The sequence below is a fragment of the Argiope bruennichi genome, chromosome 6 (assembly GCF_947563725.1).
Source record: "Argiope bruennichi chromosome 6, qqArgBrue1.1, whole genome shotgun sequence".
Taxonomy (NCBI): Eukaryota; Metazoa; Arthropoda; class Arachnida; order Araneae; family Araneidae; genus Argiope; species Argiope bruennichi.
Genome location: NC_079156.1, coordinates 131,540,311 through 131,559,920, shown reverse-complemented (window position 1 = coordinate 131,559,920; position 19,610 = coordinate 131,540,311). Strand labels below are relative to the sequence as shown.

The 19,610-nt window shown below is 31.0% G+C and overlaps 1 protein-coding gene across 1 annotated transcript; it reads right to left on the bottom strand.

The window, feature by feature from the left end:
• Positions 1 to 1,775: 1,775 nt before the first annotated feature.
• Positions 1,776 to 16,392, bottom strand: LOC129971644 (acylphosphatase-2-like). The gene is made up of 4 exons (XM_056085595.1): positions 16,106 to 16,392; positions 6,515 to 6,531; positions 5,155 to 5,264; positions 1,776 to 2,077 (listed from the first exon to the last, which is right to left on the bottom strand). Exons 1-4 carry the CDS (start codon positions 16,221 to 16,223, stop codon positions 1,963 to 1,965), a joined length of 360 nt encoding a protein of 119 aa, XP_055941570.1. The 5' UTR covers positions 16,224 to 16,392; the 3' UTR covers positions 1,776 to 1,962.
• Between the last annotated feature and the right edge of the window lie 3,218 nt (positions 16,393 to 19,610).

Genomic DNA, 19,610 nt, shown 5'->3' with positions numbered 1-19,610 from the left:
TGTATACTTTTTTTTCTTCTTTTCTTTACAATTGATGGAGTAGTGTTCTATGTAAAATAAAATATTCAGCTAAGTAAACAATGTTTAGTGTTCATCCAGGTAAATTTGAACTATTCAGGCGGTTTGATGAAAAACTGATCTGATAAAGTAAAAGCAAAATTTATGTTTAAATCATGTTCTGCTGCATATGTAAGAGACATCTTGGTGATAGCTACCTGGGGGCCCCACAATGTGCTTAGTTGCAATAAAAGTTATAGTCATCACAGAATTATATAAATGCAGTGCAGAATTGTTAAAAAATCCCATTCTATGTTAAAGGAAAGTTGAAGGGGCTTTAACCTTTGATTTTACATAGAAGTTGTAATGCAAAATAATACTATACTAACCCTGCTTATTCATCTCTTTGTTTTATTGAAGATAAATCTTATTCTATATTTGATTCAAAAACTTTAACAAACTTTTTTTTTTTTAAGTAGATGCACTGTGCTGTAAGATATCCAAAGCCATCTTTACATATTGCATGACTCTTAATATCACTGCAGCCTAGTGATAAGCTAATATCTTCCAAAGCTGCAAATTAGAAAATAATGTCTTATTTTAGGTGATACAAAATGGTTTTATGGAAGCTAAGCTTTTGTTACATGGGCCAGATTAAAACCCTTGGATTCTTAGGCAATGTAAATCTTGAGGCCAAACCAAATATTGGAAATTGAGGATTGGTTTTAATTTAATCTCTAAGTAAGCAATTATAATTTAAAAAATTGATGAGCTGAAATAGCAATGCATTAAATTGTGGAATTGGTCTCAGTACATTGCATATAAAAAAAATGCAAAGGTTTTATACAGGATGGTAAAAAAGATCCAAAAATTTTTTAACACTCTCTAAATATAATTTAATTATAGATTTTTTTTTTAAATTATAGAGAAATATGTTTTGCAGAATTTTAAAGCAGTGCAATATAAAAAAAGAAAATTAAGTATATCATTAATTTTCCAAAATTTAAACGATAATTGATTTTAATTTGAATAAGTTAGGGTGCATTTTCTTTGCAAATTCAATGAAAATATGAAATTAAACTATTCTGAAAACAGTGAAACTTGTTTCAAAGCTTCCAAGTCACATAAATAAAGGTATAGGACCTGAACCTTCGTTGCCTTTTTAAAAATCTGGTTTTGCTGTTACAGTAGTGCTCTTTTTGCTTTTGAGAAGGCTTTACTTTGCTTTTGCTCGAGTTTGCTTTCAGATTCAAGTTACTTTACGGAAATTTCGAAATTCTCAACTTTTGCATGTTTTTCATTCAATTTTTTTTTCAAGTTATTCAGAAATAGTTGGTAATTGATATTGTTTAAAAACATTTGTTATTCATTTACTTCTAAAATTCCTATTTATTTTTGTATTTGAAGGGGAGGAGTAGATGATTAAGTTTCTAAAAAACCTGCAGAACAAGAACCAGTTATCTAATTTTAAAATTAACAATAATTAATTCAATCTGGACCCATTTTATCATATACGTCATCACAACTCGTAGGTCACAGAAACGTGGAAAAAAAAAAGAAGATAGAAATCTGTTTATGATGCATAAATTACTTTTCAAGCAATGCAGCATTACATTTTTTTTTCTATTAACTTTTTGCTAAAAAAGCTGTATTCTTCACTTGTGTTGTTGAATTCGTTCCTAAATAAATAACTGTATTTGATTCTCAGTAAGAAACTGATTGAAAAGAAATCAATTCCATACATTAATATGTGGTGAAAATTAAAAATGAGGACTGCATACATTTGAATAACTGTTTAATCTCATTCTTAATAACTTTTACAAAACTCGTCATTGGAAATTGATTTGTTTATGATGAATGAAAAAAAGCACAGTGTCTGGTTGTCCATGACATCACAATAATTTTCTTTTATGACAGAGTGAAATTTGTGATGTTATATAACATGAGTTAAATAGATAAAGTATTTTATATTCTTGCACTGAATTTCCTGTACTCAAATCCATCTGTGACACGCCAGTTCTGGAAATCAACATAATGAATCCTGGATCGTGGACAGCCTGTGTGTCGTAGCCAAAGAGCCCTGTTAGAAATGGAAAATAAAAATTATAAAGTAAGCATTTCTTCAGTAAAATATTTTTAAACATATTATTTGTATGAAATGAGCAAACTATTACACAGTAATGTATAACAATGATTTTGTTTTGGATATAACATATGACTGAAAGGAAGGGGGTGGGGGATACTAGAAAGAAAGAATGAATCCTTATTTACTTAGGTATTGCCAGATTTAAGATATATCAAATCGTTTGCATCTAATATTATGGTTACAATCGCAACTTGTGTGATATTTCTAAAATTAATTTTGTTTAATTAATTTTAAAAATATCATATTTGCAATTATAATCATAGTTTTAGACGCCAAAGATTTGACACAGATTGCTCTCAGATGTTTCCTATCATAGTTAATTGTAGCATAATAAAATTAAAAACAGAATCTCCTCCCCCTGAAATTCAAGTAATATTAATAAGACACATCACAGCCGCATAATTATCCTTGTTTTTTGTGAATTTTTTCTTAGTGAATACAACCCATTTTAGTATAACTGAAAAGTCATAAATCAAAAGATAAAAGTTATGGGTTCTATTTTCTGGCTATGCTCTTCACAAGTGTTATGTGAAGTGTTCACACCGAGGAGCAATTCATGGCTAAGTGTACTCTACATTTGTGCACATTAGCAATGAATTGCTTCTTGGTGCCAGTTTGCTGTTACAGGTGTTTTCTTTTCTTTTTTTTCCCGCAAGTAGAGCACAAATGTAGCTTCTTTCTCGAGACAGACAAAATATCCCTGTACATCACAGGAACTAAGTTAGACTTCCGCCGCAGAAGTTCCAAAGTCTGTTTAGTCAGCTGAAGATACCAACTTCCCTATTATCGAGAACTCTTGATTCGTTGGTTTGCGTAGATACGTTGGAGTAGGACCGCTACAGTGAATTATATTCAAGAATGGGAAAAAACTGATACATCTGCCCAATATCGTGTAGAGCATCTAAAAGCGTGTAGAAGTTCCAGAAGACAACATGGCATGAACTCGTCTGATGGTATTCTGGTGACATTTCACACTATAAATCCCTGCAGGACAGTTCGCAAATTCATAGGAAGGCAAGGTGGTGGAAATCTCTTCTGAATAGAACATTGCAAGCAACTCAGATGTGTTCAATAGCGTTAGTGTTTGCGGATTTAGGTGGTCAATAAAAATGTTTAAAGTAAGAAGAGTGTTCCTGGATCTACTTGGTGGAGTGTCGCATTGTTCAGTTGGAATTCTACAGATCCATCATAATGCATACGAATGAATGTAGGTGATTAAATCGTTCCTGTCAGAGTCATCTCTAGATATATTAGAAGTCCCATAGCATGACAGATTTCACCAAATTGAATTATCTCCTGTTGACATGTAGAGTTCATAAAAATTTCTCCGCTCCCATACACGTTTGTTCATCCAATACAATTGGAGACAGGACTTGTAAGACCAGGCAGTTTCCATCATTTGCAGGTCCAAGAGAGAAGCAACAGAACACGAGTAGGCCTCTGGCTCAGAAAATAATGATAGCTCGTTAAAAGTATGCATGCTGAAATTTCTTAATGTCTCAGCCTTGAAATCCGTGGTAATTTGAGGAAGGATTGCTCTTCTATCTCCTTTAAGGATTCGCGACAGTCGTCGATGGTTCCATTCGTTCAATGCCCTTTTCCAGTCACATCGATGTTGGAGATTTCATGTTTTATCGAATACCTGCTATTCAGATATACTTTCGAATTGGTCGTACAATAAAAATTTGAACTTCCTCGCTACCCGGGAGAGGTTATATCCCATCTCTCTTGTGCCGAATAGAATGTCATTTTCAAAGTTACTTAAGTTAAATAACTTGCTATTGTATTATCAGGAAACGATTAAGCACCTGTTATCTTATATAGGCGTTGCTGACTGTATCGCGTTACGCTGATTGTTTGCATAAGCGCTGTTTCAATACGCATGCTTGTTTCAGTGTTTTTTGCTTTTCAATATAAGTTGCTAATCGATTTTTGATTAAGTTCGTTGAATTCACGTTACTAAAGTAAATAAAAATATTTTGTTTTCTAAAAAGAATCATTAGCTTTTTCAACTTGCTGGCAAAAATTTTAAAAAAATTGGAATTTTTAAATTCTTACTTCGTTGTTGCCTTTCTAAGTAACTATACTATACATGGCAATAACCGATGCTAATTCCTTTTGAATTCTGTAATATTGCTTTTCTACGCAGTTTTTCTTATAATAAGGAAAAAAGTTTTGCATAAGCTCTAAAGGATGTTACATTGATGTCAAGTCAGTGACATCCGGTCGTAATGACAAACTTGGCAACCTTTTGTCGATAAAATTGAAGTTTCTCGAATATGCGGAAATCTGGGGGGGGGGTTATTATGCTTCGAAATTTGCCGTCTTTTACCATTTTTTTGAGCATTCCTTCCTTTTTTTTTCCCGTGAGCCCTGTCACGGGAGAAAAAAAGGAGGTGGTGCACTTACGACAGTAATAGTTGATCGAACACTCTTTTTGGGGTGTTGATCTTTTACGATTTCTCTCTTAGCGCTTTGTGTTGTTGCGGTTGATTAATAACGATTTGCTGTTTTTGTGTTATTGGTTTTTACAAATGCTGATTTTTGTATACGGTTTTATCGTGGCTTGTATTTGTTTTTCGTGCTTTCTTGTGGAATAAATCGTTATTATCTGTTATCGAGCTTGTTAGAGTTATCACCGAATGCGTACTGGACGGATTTCCCGTAACAATATGTTGCTGGATATCTTCTATTGCAGTATTTCTTAGGTCTATTGCTAAGTTTATCTTCTAGATAACAATGCCAAGTACTTTCCAAGAGACCCAGAAATAATTCAAATGAATAAAGATATAAGGTTCCATTTCCTTGTTGCTATATGAAGATATATCCTCTTTTGTTTGCAATTCTGGCGATAATCTTCTTGCAACTTGCATGTTTTAAGATGCCTATTTATGTTCTCCAATGAAGACCTTTGCAAAGCTAGCTTTAAATGCTGATAATAAATACGAAAAAAAAATTATACATTTGCCCCATATAAGACTGGTTTTTACGTGTTGTTTAATTTTACTTACATCTCATCAACTTTGTCCTTTTCACCCTGAATCTGACCAATGGCCGTCCCGTAGAAAGTCAGCTTGATCCAACCTCTCACTCCTATTCGGTCAGCCAGTGCCTTGGCGTGCTGAAAGATGTAAGAATGATTGCAATTTTCTGGAAGAAACTCTTGTTTATTCTATTAATATCCACTTTTTATGTCATAATATTTGTAAGTAGTATATGCAGTCGGTAAATTATGTGAAGCAGCATGCGCTTAGAAAAATTGTTCAAGACTTTTAGAGGAGAGAGCGATGGATCTAGAGTTAATAAACTTGGTAGGTATTTATTTTTTGGATAGTGGCTGCTTTCTAGCGAGAGTTTTAAGAATTTTAATTCAAATGTATCGAATTTTCTCATGAAGGTAGGAATAAGAAGGAATAGGAAGTAAGCGAGTTGTGAAAGAACTGGAATGTGATGTTTTGATAGGCAACTTGATACAAAAAAGAAATTGTGAACCGGGATGCTTCGGAGAAGAAAATATTACGATTGGGTTTATCATACAAAGGGAAGTTTTCAATGTCTTCTTGAATATGCAAATAAATCGGTCGCTCACTGAAACGCTATATTTTTTTCAGCCAGTAATACAACAACATTCAGTTGATTGTCTCTTCTTATGCTATTTTTGATTTGCTTTCCTCTCTGAAAAGGAGACCGTAAACTGTTCTGTTGAGTATGTTTTTCGAGCTCCTTCATTAAAGCTTTTATTTAATTACTTTGTGTTTAACTTTAATTAAGAATACTTACAATGTATCAAAAACCTGCAACTACGAGCTAAGCGCATGCGTCATATTTGAATGAAATTATCTTATTGATCATTACATTATACTCTTCGTTTCTTCTACAAAAAATGGTAAAATATATTAAATTAGGAAAATTAAAAAAACAAAAACAAAGCAACAACTTTAATGTCCCGAATCCTTTTGAATATAATAGTATATCGTATCTTTTTCGATTTTCATCAAGAAAGTAACGCCGAAAGAGCATGCTAACATTAACCTAAAGATGGATGTAGCAAAAGATCTTGCTCGTCTTGATGGTGCGGCAAATTTAACATAGAAGTGTGTTTATTTAACTTTTAAAAATTTAATACGACGACAATTGGCAAAAAAAAAAAAAAAAAAAAATGTCGTTAACTGTCAAAATTCTTGTTACTGGAGATATAACTGCGATTTGAAAAGTTGCGATCCATTTGATCTGATGATTAATATTTTCAGTGACACTAATGTCTTAGATGCATGCTTTTACTATGAAGTTCAGAAAATAATTTAGCTGTTGAAACATGTTCAATGCTTACCCGTATCTTTTAATGAAGATAATAATTCAAATATTGCATACCTGAACGAAATTCACACCTATAAAGAAAGAAATAAAAGTCAATAACAAAAATGAGACAACAGAATGTGCATAATATTATGGTACAGTGAATCTATCGTTGGAATGGGAACTGAAATTTTACAGAAAGATTTGCAGTTGACATATACAGAGTCATTTCCCTTTAATCAATAGAAGAATGGTTACATTTAAACATATTCTGAGTGCTCTCACCAATGGTAAATATTGTAACTGTGTGAATTTATACCTCATCGATTTAAAGTCTCTTAAACAGGAGAGAAGGAGGACATTTTCGAATTTAAGTTTTCTTCTTTCATGTGAAAGATATAAAATGAATCTAAAAAGGGTTTATTGCTTTTAAGTTTCGTGATAATTCTTGATGAAGTTAAGAGGGTTTAATGGAATCCAAGGGTTCAAATATCTTAAGGGAATCAGGACATTTTCGACGACGAAAATTTTCAAAATTTGTTTTGTAATCAAAGTTTTTTTTGTAGGTTTAAATATTATATCTGACATAAAATTTAGTACAGATAAAAAGAATAAACCTTTCATTTTAGAACAGCATTTAAAAATACATCGGCAATATTTTGAATAAAACCACTATAGGAGGTGATCCAATCAAGGTTGGGAACCTTTGCCCTAAGAATATTTCAAGTTTCTCTTTAAACATATATGTAATATTTTTACTATAAAAACATTTTATATCAAATATTAACGGAAGGGATCTCTTATCTTTTGCAACTTTATGTCTAAGGTAAAAGAGAAACAATTTAGTTTCTCAAAAACTTTATGTCTAAGGAAACTTTATGTCTAATCTTTTGCAACTTTATGTCTAAGGTAAAAGAGAAACAATTTAGTTTCGCAAAAAAGTATATAAAACTGTAAAAGATTCTTTAAATCTAGCGAAAGCCAACTTCTAAATAAGTTATTAATAATTTTTAATGAATGACAAGAAATTTAATTAAATATTGCCAATGGAAACTCCAAATATAATAAATAAAATGTCTTCAAGTATCGGCATTATTTTAATTCAATAAAAGTGGCAACACTAAAGACAAAATAATCTTTATTACATTCAGGAATAGAGCTTTTAATTAACGAATTGAACTTAAATATTTGTTACAAAACCTTCACTAATACCTCCCTTATATCTCATGGTATTGGTGAATAAAATTTGAAGAATATACATATTATGTAGCTGTTTGAATTTCTGTAGCATATAAACTACTTAAATATTTCACTTTTATTTATTGAAATATATAAATTTAAATATGTATTTAGAATTAAAGATTTTAAATTTTTTATATTTTTTTAAAAAAAGATTTTTATATTATTTTAATTTTTTTACTAACCAAAAATAATTTATATAATCAACGATCCAGATAAAAAAAAAAAAAAAAAAGGTAAGGCACTTGCATAAAATTTTCCATAGGTCATAAAAATAGGCACCTTCGGTGAAAGATATATTTAACTACAGTTTCTTGAGTGGCTTTAGCTCCTCTTTGTATTAAGTGCTTAGATAACACTTCCATTGAATGTCAACAACCTTTTGAAAATTTGCTTGAACAGTAAGCAACAGCGTAAATTTATATATAAATATATCTAAATGAAATGAACAAATTATGCACAGAATTGCTTTGCAGTTGCAGTTGAATTACAGTTTGCTTACAGAATTGTGTTCGACGATTATCGTTTGCTAATATTGCGGGAAAATCATAATTATTTGACAATTCTGAAGTGCAAAATCGTCTATTGTTTTCTTGAAGAAGTTCTAGTTCCGAAAACAGTATGGTTTCAATTTGTTTACGAATGAGAACTGAAAAAGAACACTGAAAGAATCACATTTTACAATGTCAAAGACAAGGCGAAGGATACAGTTCAATGAAAGATCTTGTTTTATTTTAATGCGTGTATTTAAAATTCTCGTCAAATGATTCATTGATTTGGCAGAAAGGCAGAATTGACAGTGGTCCAAGTGTGAAAAAAGTGAAAGAGGGAAGAAAATGCTGACTTCCCGCCAGAAACGAAGTTCTGATTTTTGTTCTCTTAACACGTGAAGACATCTTTGTCAAATTTCGTAGATACAAAAATTTTTGCAAGATAATTGAAATAGTAAGTAAACAAGAAATGGTTTTTAATGTAAACTTTATTTTTAAATTTGAAGTTAATATTCCAAAATTGTTCATTTTTACTTTCTCATTTTATTTATAGATTTAACGAGTATGTTTTGAAACTACAGGAAAAAGAATCATATTAAAAAAGAATATTTTAACTTGCGTGTTGCCATTCGTGATAAAAGAAAATATTACTTGCACTTTTAATTGAATAAATTCACGTGATGTTAGAGCCACATGACGTGTCTTTTTACATTTACAAAGTTTGGTAGTTAGCTATTTGGTACTATGATACTAATTTTAGCATAATTCCACAGAAAGTAATACAAAAATGAAATTAACCAACGCATTTGTTATTTATCATGTAAGGTTTTATTGCCCAAGGTATTGCATTTATTTGAATGCTCATTTTATCTTCAGCAAGTGATACAATACATTTGTTAATGGGTATAGTTAGAATATATATTCAACAAAATTTTGGAAATTAGTGAATACAGGAACACAATAAAAATAAAATTTCAAATCAGAAAATGGTGTCAGAACGGTGTAATTTTATTAATAAAATTATAATTTCGGTAATTATTGTTGGAAAATGTTAAAAATACGAGGTCGAATCAGCGGAAATATTCTTCTTTCGCCTTTCTAGTATAGTAATTTAGTGTAATGCGTATTGTACTTCATAGTGCAATGAAAAAATAATAACACACAACTGAATATGGATCTGGGCAACTTTTTTCTCCAATAATTTGTTTAATACTTTGATAATGGGTAAAAAATTCAATTTTCTATATGGTTATACTTATGTGGTTTCTTTTTCTATGTGATAATACGCAGACGACCAACTCTTTGACTGTAGGGAACAAATGTGCGGTATAATTCTACAATTTTAATGATAATTTTATATTTCTAACTATTTGTGTTTTTCCTATCTCATATTCGAAGTATACAAAGGGAAGGTACTGTAATCGTCAAAAAATTCGAACTCGCGAATTTGATGAATTCTCACCTTATAGACTCTCCAAATCCTAAAAACATATTTTTGGAATTATAACCGTTTGTCTGTGAATTCCAACATGCTTCGAACTTATAGATGAAATCTGGTATACAGATTTACACCAAGCATGTAATTTCAATAAATTTTTCTGCGAACTCCATTCAAAGGAAGTCTGTTGTGTCAAGCTGTACATGTGTATTCGATAACTGCAAAAGGTAAAGAGTGAGTGAGAAAAAAGAAAAAAAAAATTAATACACACGTTTAGCATCTAAAATGTAATCTGTAGCGAATATTGAACCAAGTCTGACAAAGGATTGATTGTTTGTCACCTTAGGACTTTTGCATACATGTAAAAACACTGATCCCGAAACGCAATGACCGAAATAAATGAAATTTGGTGTGTGATTTTATCGCTAAAATTGTCTCTCTATGTCAAGTTTTGGTTTAAATCTGTAACAAGAAGGCGTCCAAAATATAAATTCGATGCTTAAGTAATTAATCTGAATTACTAATTGCTGGTAAATTAATCGAATACCAGGTATTTACTGTCAAAACGGTCGCCAAGGATCACTCGATAAACTCAGCAAAAATGTCAGACGCCAAAGATCAATATTTCATAATTATTGTTGCAAATTTGGAGAAAAATAAATCACTTACCAAATTTCGTCTACCTTGCTCAATGTGATTTTATGTTATCGTGTTCACAAACAGACATATTTAAAAAAATCGTGTTTTTGGAGCGAAAGAGGTATGAGACGTGGCAATTCATCGAAATCCCGAATTTGAGTTTTTATGGTGATTGCAATACTTTTTGAATACTTCGCATACAGAACATTAAAAAAAGGGTAGGAAAAATTAGAGTAAGAAATAATTAATATGCATAAATATTATGTATCGAGTACAACTTCATGATCGTAACCATAATTAATAGATACTTACAGAATGTGCTTTTAATGATGTCGTTACAGTGATAATTCGAAAATGTAATAAGCTAGATAGAACAATTTTAGTACATAATTGTTACATTAAAATTGCAGATTAGTTAAATTTCCTTCTATATCCATCAACTGATTGCGTGCCCATTTCTTTTCCGCCTTTATATGTGTTTGCAAACATAACATAAGAAGCATGATGAACTAGATTTGTTATACGATCCCGACACTAAAGTTATAGATAGAAATCAAATTTTAGATCTAAAGAGAGATCGAAATTCATATTTCTTTTCCTTCTCAATACAACGAATTTTGACACTTGTATGCAAACCAAACGAGGTAAGAACATTCCCACTTTTTTTAATAGGTACTACAAACTTGAGCAATTATAAGGGCTGATTATGTGAATTTTTTGACGGATGGCCATGAAAATCTAATTCTTAATGTAGTTGGCGATGAGGATAAAGGCACATCGTTGGAAAGTCAGTCATTCGTACTCGTAGTCTGAATTAGATATGAGCAGGAATTGACATCATTCATTTCCCCCGTCTGCATTAGTTGTGTAAAAAGAACGTCGTGTGGTTACTTATTTTCAGAGAGACTGCTTGAGTTTGACAAAAGCAAATCCCAGAAAACCCACTTTATAAATACTTTTCGCGTAGTACCTGGACGGTTTCCAAAAAAGTAACAGTAGAGTTGTAGATATTCTTTTAACTTGAGATAATTACGGATCACACTTTCGTTCTTTTTTATTTATTTATTTATTTTTAACGTGTTAATAGATTTGTAGAAGAGGTGTGTTTCGTTGTTATTGAGAATATTTTAGCGAGCACTTTATCATTGCTGTAACTAAAAGTAAATTTAAACGGTTACTAAAACGGTTAATACTAAAAGTAAACAACATCCTACAACTCAAACGGGTGAACGGATTGCAACGAAATTTGGTATATAGACTATTCAGGAGATGCGCTCACGGAATTTCAAGAAAAAAAAGTCCCAAAATGTCCACCTAGAAGGCGCTTTTTCCGAAAAAACACACACATTAAATTTAACACAATAAATGACCAAAACAGAATACAGAAACAATATTAACAATCCAGAGCAAGAATTATAAGTAATGAAATGTAAAACAGGGAAAAGCTGTCAGTTCTAAGAAAAAATGTTGAGATTTGCATGCTTACGAAGAAGCATGCAAAACAGGTTAAGATAAGAAACGTTTGCAATCCTTGTTATGTTTTATGTCGATGTTTCCGGCTGTAATGATGACGGTATCTTGTTGCGACGTTGAATGGCTTAAAGAACTCCATAGCGCTTCATGTGCGAAGCACCACAACTGATCAGCTACGATCTGCTGTTGAACACACTGTCCATCGACTTGAAATTTTGCAGGTGAATGAGGATGGTCACATGGAGACATCTCTTACCCCACATCATCCTAGACACGATTAACAACTTCTCTTGTGCAATTTCGTCCTAATCTGTTCTTGTTTCTGCACACTGAAATTTTTTTTCTCGAACAGCGTACTGTTATTTTTTCCTTACCTTTACTTAATGTGGTTCGATGACAAGGTGATCAGAAACTAGTCAATAAATGTTAATATTGTTTCTGTATTTCGTTTTGGTCGTTTATTGTGTTAAAATTAAATTTTTTCAAGAAAAGACGCCCTTTGGTGGACATTTTGGAACTAAAAAATTTTTTTTCCGAAATTCCGCGAGATTATCTCGTGTATAGTCTATACACAAAATTTCATTGCAATTCGGTCACCCGTTTGCGTTGTAGGATGCTGTTTATAGGGAAGTTTAATTATAACCACCCTGTATGTTACAGATTGGGCGAGAGACGCAAACTATATGTGTACTTGCCAAGATGTCGCTGTGTCTTTATGGTAAATCAGTTAAATATTCCAAAAAAATGCAAATAATTTCACTTGTGATTATTTCCGATTTTAGGTTCATTAATTAATCAGTTTTTATTTTTAAATATATAATGATCAGTTCATTTTAAAATTATTTTTAGAGGGACATAAAAACATTTATATTATGGTATAATAAATCAGGAAAACAAAAATTTCGAAAGAAGAAAATCCGTCATTTTGATCCTTACTGTACTGTCAGCCTGAAAGAAAGTGAGATTTCCTGGTTTATCTAGCTGGCATCTTATTTAGAACTTCTTATTAAAAAAAATTTTGAGTTTGTACTCATTTTCTTAAAATAGCAAACAGACTTTTCTTAAAAACCGAATGCAGTTTCAGCGGTTCAAATAAACGGTTTTTCGTTTTTACAAAAATAGCAGCACACGTGCACCGCAGACTTATGTTTCTTCACAATATTGTCTGCAATGCGTTAGGATGTTTAAAATTGAAAATTTACCTTTGAAATGACAATAATTTTTGTATTCTTTTTTTCGAACAATTCAAAATACGATTCTTTTTATTATCATTCTTTTGAATTTGAATATTAAATGGAAGTACAATGCATTTAAGCACCAAGTAGGAGTTTTTGATTAGACAGAATGTCTTAAGATGTAAATTTATTTAAGATTTGAATAATGATTGAAATCTGGAAAACCGAACTTTACTCGGCAGTTTTTTTTTATTTTATTAAATCGTGTATTTCTTCGGAGAAAATGTTTAGATACGAATCACGTACGAATACATATGAATATTTTCCAATCTTACCTACATATGAACTGGTCATTTAAATAAAAAAAAATCATGAATGCACTTAGTTTAACATGTTATTCGAAGCAATCTGTCATATTACAGCATTCATTTTACAATTTATCTATCATTATTTATATTTTTGAACTTGCACTCAGTTTCATCGGATCTGAGATGGTTTTATATGAAATTATCAGCATAATGGCAGACAGAAAAAGGCCCTAATAGTTATTAAAAAAATGTGTGTGTAAAATCGCGTTTTTTTTCCCCAGCAAAGACGGCTATATTATCAAACTTGAAAAACAAAACCTTATCTAAATATAAATGATTCAAATCGTTAGAGCCGTTTCCGAGGTACACGAAATAAATAAAATTATATATATACAATAAATGCTCTTTAAAAAATATTAGACTATTAAGAGTTAACAGGATCGTGTAAAAAATTGATGTTTAAAAATAAAACTATGCAGTATTATTTTAGGTTATTAAAGATCCCCAAAACATTGCATTTATCGGTGATTCTAAAATATTATTACAGTAGGCTTTATTATAGTAGACTTATTCCACTTAAAAAAATAAAATAAAACCTGGAACATTTCAGCTGATAGATATCTTCATGAACTTGGATAATCGAAATCTCGGTTAATAGAGAGTAGATTTTAAATTGTGACTTCATTTCTTCTTTTTTCTAAATTATTTATTTGAAATTATAAAATAATTCTGTGATTACTAATACATATTAAACATTCTATTGTCTAAAAAAATCTTTTTATTTTCTTGCATGCCAAATATACAAAGAAAAAAAATATTATAATTGTCAAAAAATTCAAACCCGTGAGTTTGAAGATTTTTGATGTTTCAAATTTCTTCTTTAGACGATATTTTAAGCTTTTGTAAATGTGTTATTTAAGTGATCGGTAACAAAATATTCGAAGAATCAACGAAAGAGAATTTAAAGAATTCAATTACCCGTGTTCTATAATAAGTATTTCTTCATTTCTTTTTCCCAATACTTAACATCAATAAATGAAATGAATTGATAAGATATCAAAGAGATGTATATTTTTTACTAGTTGTTACTTAAGTTATTCTGTTGGCCTTTGGAATTCAGTTATATTCTTGGTAATATGACTTATTATTTCAGTAATGTTTAGTTGTACGTTGTAGCATTTTCCAGAATTATTTTGGAGACGATTAGTTGACAAAAGAAGGGAATGCGTCTTCTGAAATTGAAATCTGTTATCTCCTTATCAGAATTAGATGGGGAAATAACGAGGTAGTATCCTTTATAGTTTAATTTCATTAATGTTCCGCCTCTTGCTTGTTTGGAGGGCCCCTCAAATAAAGGACTGATAAATCAGAAATAATAAATAGGTTCTCGCTTCTCTGGAGGGTACAATTACGGTAATGTTGTTTGGACAACGGGCCTTTCGCCAACGACTGGACATACTTCCCTTGTTCCACAGTGTTCATATTATTATACACAATGATTTGGCAATTATTGGTAATTCAGTTTATTCGCATTCTGAGTCAGATGTGTGTGTGTGTGTGTGTGTAAAAGTGGCGTGAGGGGGTGAATTCTTAATCGTTAACAATGTTCTATTTCGTAGCTACACGAGATGTTTTATGATGGACCTTGAAATTTTATTTATTTCTTTCCTTCTCCCTCAAAAGACAATAAATAAAATCTCAAGTGATCTTACAGTTGCAAACGATATTATTGCTAAAAAAATATACACGCTGTTTATATAGCTGAAATATGATATAAGTAATGCTATATAGTGTGGTAGATGTTAATACTGATTGATAAGAGTAAATATAAAGTGGCCGAAAATGTGAAGTTTTTGTATACTAATCGAACGGGTTTTTTTTCAGTATTTAGCATTAACAACGTCAATCCTTTTTAGTCCAAAACTCCAAAATACCTTTTGCTTTAGGATTGTTGGTATATTGTATGCTCTTTGGGAGAGATTTTGATGCTGTTATTTTAATATTTAGGAAAATATAGAAAAAAAATTAAAATATTTTTCTTCAGAATATGATACCAAGACAATAATAAATTCATGTTAAATTTTCTTATTCTTTGGGAAAAATTGTTTCATTTTTTAAAACTATTCTTATAGATAATAGAATTTAGCTGATTCGTATATCCTTATGTCTTTTGAATTTTCTATTAACAGAATGTTAAAATATTATTTGTAACTAGATTTTATTTTTTTAATTCGAAGTCAAAGCAAAAACTTATATATTTTATTTATTTCTAAATTATTTTTTAAATTTTAATATCTTGTATTCACAAAGTCTATTCCATATTTCGTCGAAAAGTAATCTATTAAAAATGTAATAAAAATTCTAATTCTAAGAAAAAATCTTCGAAGAAGTAATTTGCATTTCTAATTTTGATGTTAAATTGTACAAATGAAGTTTTCGTTGTATAATATCCCTTAATTACAATAATTTATTTGTTAAAATTATTATTTTTAAAACCCATAATTTTTGAAAAATCATTATGTTATCAATTTTATTCATTAAAATAGTTTCCTGTTTCCTAATAGTTTTTTATTCATTAAAATAGTTCATTTTCTGCTATGCATTTTTAATTATATTAATGAATATTTAACATTAATTTTTATTAATATTAGTAAATATTTATTATCATTCTAAACATAAAATTGTCAGTTCTTGAGTTTATTCCCTTTAAAATAAAAATTTGTGATATTTGAAATTTTTGGGCAAAACGAATTTTTGCTTAGGTTATAAAAACTTCGAATTAGCTAACGTACATTCTAATATGTTATTACTTTTTGTGTAACAATAAAGATTTGTTTGCATTGCCAGATTGCAACCATTCATAAAAGGCGATAGAATTTTTAAAAACAGGAATATCAAATTACCTTGCAAGTCTCCGAATACTTCGAAGTCTACCTGCACCAGAACGGGCAGGGCCTTCGATTCCATGGTAACCCATGACCTCCTCGGGGTCCTCCAAACGATAATTTCGCGTCCTCTCATCTTCGAAGGAATTCCAAAATGCAGGAAAGTGTCACCTGTCGAGCAAAAAGTCGTTCGAGATCGTTTGCTCGGTTTTCGTCTGAAGGGCGAAGTGGGAGGATGGAGTGGGCGTTTTCGAGCGTTTCGGAGCCAAACGAGCCAAGTGGGCCAAGGAATCCTCCCGTTCTAGCCGAAAGAGCTCTAAATGACTGACTGTCAGCCCCCAAAACACTTTTCTTGTTGAATCCGACTCCTTTCCCGACTCTATTAATAGCTATCTTTTGTGAGGTATTATACAAGGAAGTAGGAATTTTAACAATACGCGATCATTGCGGGAGTTTCTTTCTTTTTTCTCTCTTTTACGAAAATAAACACAGAATTGTAAATAAACACTGAATCACTGTATTCAGTAAAAAACCATAACGAAACCAGCAGGAGTTTTCTTTCTTCAGCTCTTTGTTATGAAGAATTTTGTGGTAAGCTTCGTCGTAAAATACAGAAAATAGAATATTGCATGGTTCTTCTAGCCCGATATACGAAATAATCCCTTCAAAGTGCAAAATAAACTAGCTTATTTTTCCAAAACCCGTTTTTTCCACACTCGATTATCTTTCTACTAATTAATTTATCAAAAAATCTTGCAATTGTTTTCTCTAGTAACATAGATAATAAGATCCCTAAATGTGACCCTAATCCTAGTATTAAAAGACCTGGAGATATTGCACTTAATTCCTTTTTTTTATTTACCTAATAACCCTTTAGTTCCTACACAAAATCAGAAAACACCACTCACTCCATCTATTGCCTAATTAATATCCTAAAATCTCATGTAACTGATAGTATCCCCATCTAGTAACAACTTAATGCATTCCACTCCATCATCTTCAAATAAAACAGAGGTTCTTCCCCACATCCTTACCACAATCAGCAACCAATCAGGGTTTGGATTCAATAATCGACGACTCTTTAACCAACAGCTCCATGCATGTTCCAAGCAAGAAAGAAAGCTTTATTTCTCATAAGACTTTCACACAGTTCATAGCTTTACATCATAGGCACTGGTATTTAACAGTCACGCTTACACGAAGGAAATAGTTCTTTCACGAAAACGGGCTCTCCGATAATTTAAGCTGAATTTAAATCCAACAGATTTATAACCCCGCGCAGATTGTATTGACAATTTTTGATTGTGAATTTTAAAAGTTCTCACTTACAAGTTTATTTTCCCAATTAAAATTTTAGAATTTTATTCATATTTTGAAAAAATAGTATTTTAATAATGTATATTGATCAGATTTAGATATTAATTACTCATTTATTTCCTTAAAATAAAAAAAAATGTTTCTATAATTCATAATCAACTCAATAAAGGTTAAAAACATGTTCAAAAGGAGCATATTCGACATCTTTACAGAGTTTCATTCTTTTAACAATATTTACGTATATCGAGCGCATCACTTGTGATCTCAAAACAGGTTTCTCGAATTCGTCTGTAAAGATTTACTGAGGGTATACAGCCAAAGCCAACCCATCTCTTAATTCAGCCATAGTGCTAACTAAAACTATCTGAGTATATCTGTCACCATCCAGCATATTGTCATATACAATGGAACCATGAAAGATTTTCTAAAAATGCCACATCACATAATTATAGAATATTGCCACGGATGATGAGCCTCTTGTAAGTAAAATGAATTTTTCTTTTCTGTTTCAAAAGGGACAGAAACGAAGATCAGTGTTTTTACCTCGAATAAAGCATCATTATTCTGTTCAAACAGAATTCATCAAAAAGAAAAAAGATTTTGTCTAAAGCCGAGGCTATGTTACTTGTGTAATTGTCCATGTAACGGTTGTATTAGTCCATGGACTCCACGAATATTGTATGAATGTCAGCTATTACGTTGAAATATTCTCTTTATTATCGTTTTGGAATGTTGAGCTCTGGACTGACTACATAATATTAACAAGAGGGAATTTTTTTTTTTTAAAAAAGCGAAGATACCAATTTCTACTCATTATCCCGTTTCTCTACTGGAAAGTAAGGATAATTTCATTTGTAATCGCTAAGCCATTCTGTAAAATGGTCCTAGAAGGAAGCCAAGGATTCTGAAACCGAGGTGTGTACTCTTTTGCAACGGCACTACGATGACATGCAGCATAAAATTTCAGCATATTCAAAAATTTCTTGTTATTGAAATATTTCATTCTAATAGAAAGCACAGAGATTCGAGCATATAATTTTATTTCTTTTCTGAACATTCCCGTGCTTCACCGAATGCTCAATTTCTCAAATTTCTATTCAACTTTTTTTATAAAGTGAACATTGCGACCATCGACCAATCAAAATGAGCAACATTATATGGAATTAGCAAATTTCTTTGAAGTCAGGATGATTGGTTGCTATACAATTAGACAAATATTTGCATGTGGCAGTCTTTCTGTATTGAATAAATTTGCATTTTTGAAATGATATTTTTATTTAAACATTTGATTAGTCTTTCTAAATTTAAAAATAAACATATCTCTGCAAATTTTGCAGATAAAATGTGAAACTTTGTGTGTATATACATGAATTTAAAAGAAACATTTCCCCAATAGACAATCTTGCTTTATGCAAGACGTTTAAAAAATTTTATTTTTTAATTTCCCTTCTTTAACTTTCACAGAAGTCAAAGTGTTTTTATACAATCGTGCGCATTATTTAATGGAGCTTTGTAACTGGAAGTGTATCTCTAAAAGTAATATTTAATGAAATAAACGTTTGTTCCACTTTTGGAGGACATCCAGTATTTATATATTTTTACTTCATTTACTTACATCCTTTGGGTAAGCTAATCAGTGTGGGGAATGAAAAAAAAACTAATTGGTTACTATACATAATGCAAATTTTGGTGCTTGCTGGAAGAAGATGTTCAAATTATACTTTTCAATTGATAACAACTTTTAGTGCAAATTTTGTTAGCTATTTATTTACATGAAATTTTTTTTACAAATACGCAGCATTAAGTAAATTCGGTTTCTTTTCAATTTTGAAATATTTCATCGGAATATGGATTTATATATTCTTTATTAAGTTTAATTGATGGAATCATAGCATCCAATACCAAATTTAGGTGGTACTATTTTATAAATGAATCTGAAACTTTTGGCTGATTATGGTTTGTTTTGGAGCTGGAAATATTCGGCATATTGTAAGCAGGTATTTGTGAAAAATTAGCAGGCAATATTCGGTAGACTGTGCCTATCGGGATTAGTTCTCCTTCCTAACTCCAGATGACAACACATTCCCGTTGTCTGGATTGTTATGAAAAAAAAAATATTCTTGTTTGCTTGGCAATCATTGTCTTATTTGCTTGGCAATCAAGAAAAGTAGACGTTCATGTGGCGTGTGAGCAATCAGTAGCCCAT

Bases quoted from the DNA above. Each gene is read 5' to 3' on its own strand.
- LOC129971644 (XM_056085595.1), bottom strand. From the start codon at position 16,223: ATGAGAGGACGCGAAATTATCGTTTGGAGGACCCCGAGGAGGTCATGG. The intron at 2,078-5,154 runs GTAAGTAAAATT...CATTTCTAACAG, and splicing joins AAGGACAAAGTTGATGAGAT to GGCTCTTTGGCTACGACACA.